At 53.8% G+C, this 383-nt stretch overlaps 1 protein-coding gene across 1 annotated transcript in view; it reads right to left on the reverse strand.

Moving 5' to 3' along the window:
• Positions 1-383, reverse strand: part of SCN3A (sodium voltage-gated channel alpha subunit 3) — an 82591-nt gene that overhangs the window by 48867 nt on the left and 33341 nt on the right. The window contains exon 11 of the mRNA XM_023516360.1: positions 1-337. Within this exon, the coding sequence (XP_023372128.1) occupies positions 1-337 (337 nt within the window). The remainder of the gene's footprint in view (positions 338-383) is intronic.

The raw sequence follows: 383 nt of genomic DNA on the forward strand, positions 1-383 counted from the left end.
GTCGTCCAGAAGGTGGCGTGAGAGCTGAAGGTCCACCCACCAAGGAAACCACACCATTGCAATCCACAGAGCTGTGCATCTTCCCATTGGCTGGAAGCCCTGGCACCATCCTGGATGACATACTGGCCTGACTAACGTTACTGTTGCGTCGCTCTCCTTGTCTGTGCGGCACAAACAGTGAGTCTCTCCTGCTTTCGCTGTCTTCAAAGGTGCTGTGCTCGTCATCAGCAAAGTCGTTTTCGGATCCCACATCCTTTGCTCGGCCTCTGAAGCTGAAAATGCTTGTTTTGCTATTGCGTCTTGGGGAGAACAGGGAGCCACGGATGCTCAACAGAGACTGAGGAGCAAGCAAGGAAGAAAGGAATTGGGGGAGGGAGGACACG

This window comes from Otolemur garnettii, unplaced genomic scaffold (genome assembly GCF_000181295.1).
Source record: "Otolemur garnettii isolate 467f Iridium unplaced genomic scaffold, OtoGar3 scaffold00090, whole genome shotgun sequence".
NCBI lineage: Eukaryota > Metazoa > Chordata > Mammalia > Primates > Galagidae > Otolemur > Otolemur garnettii.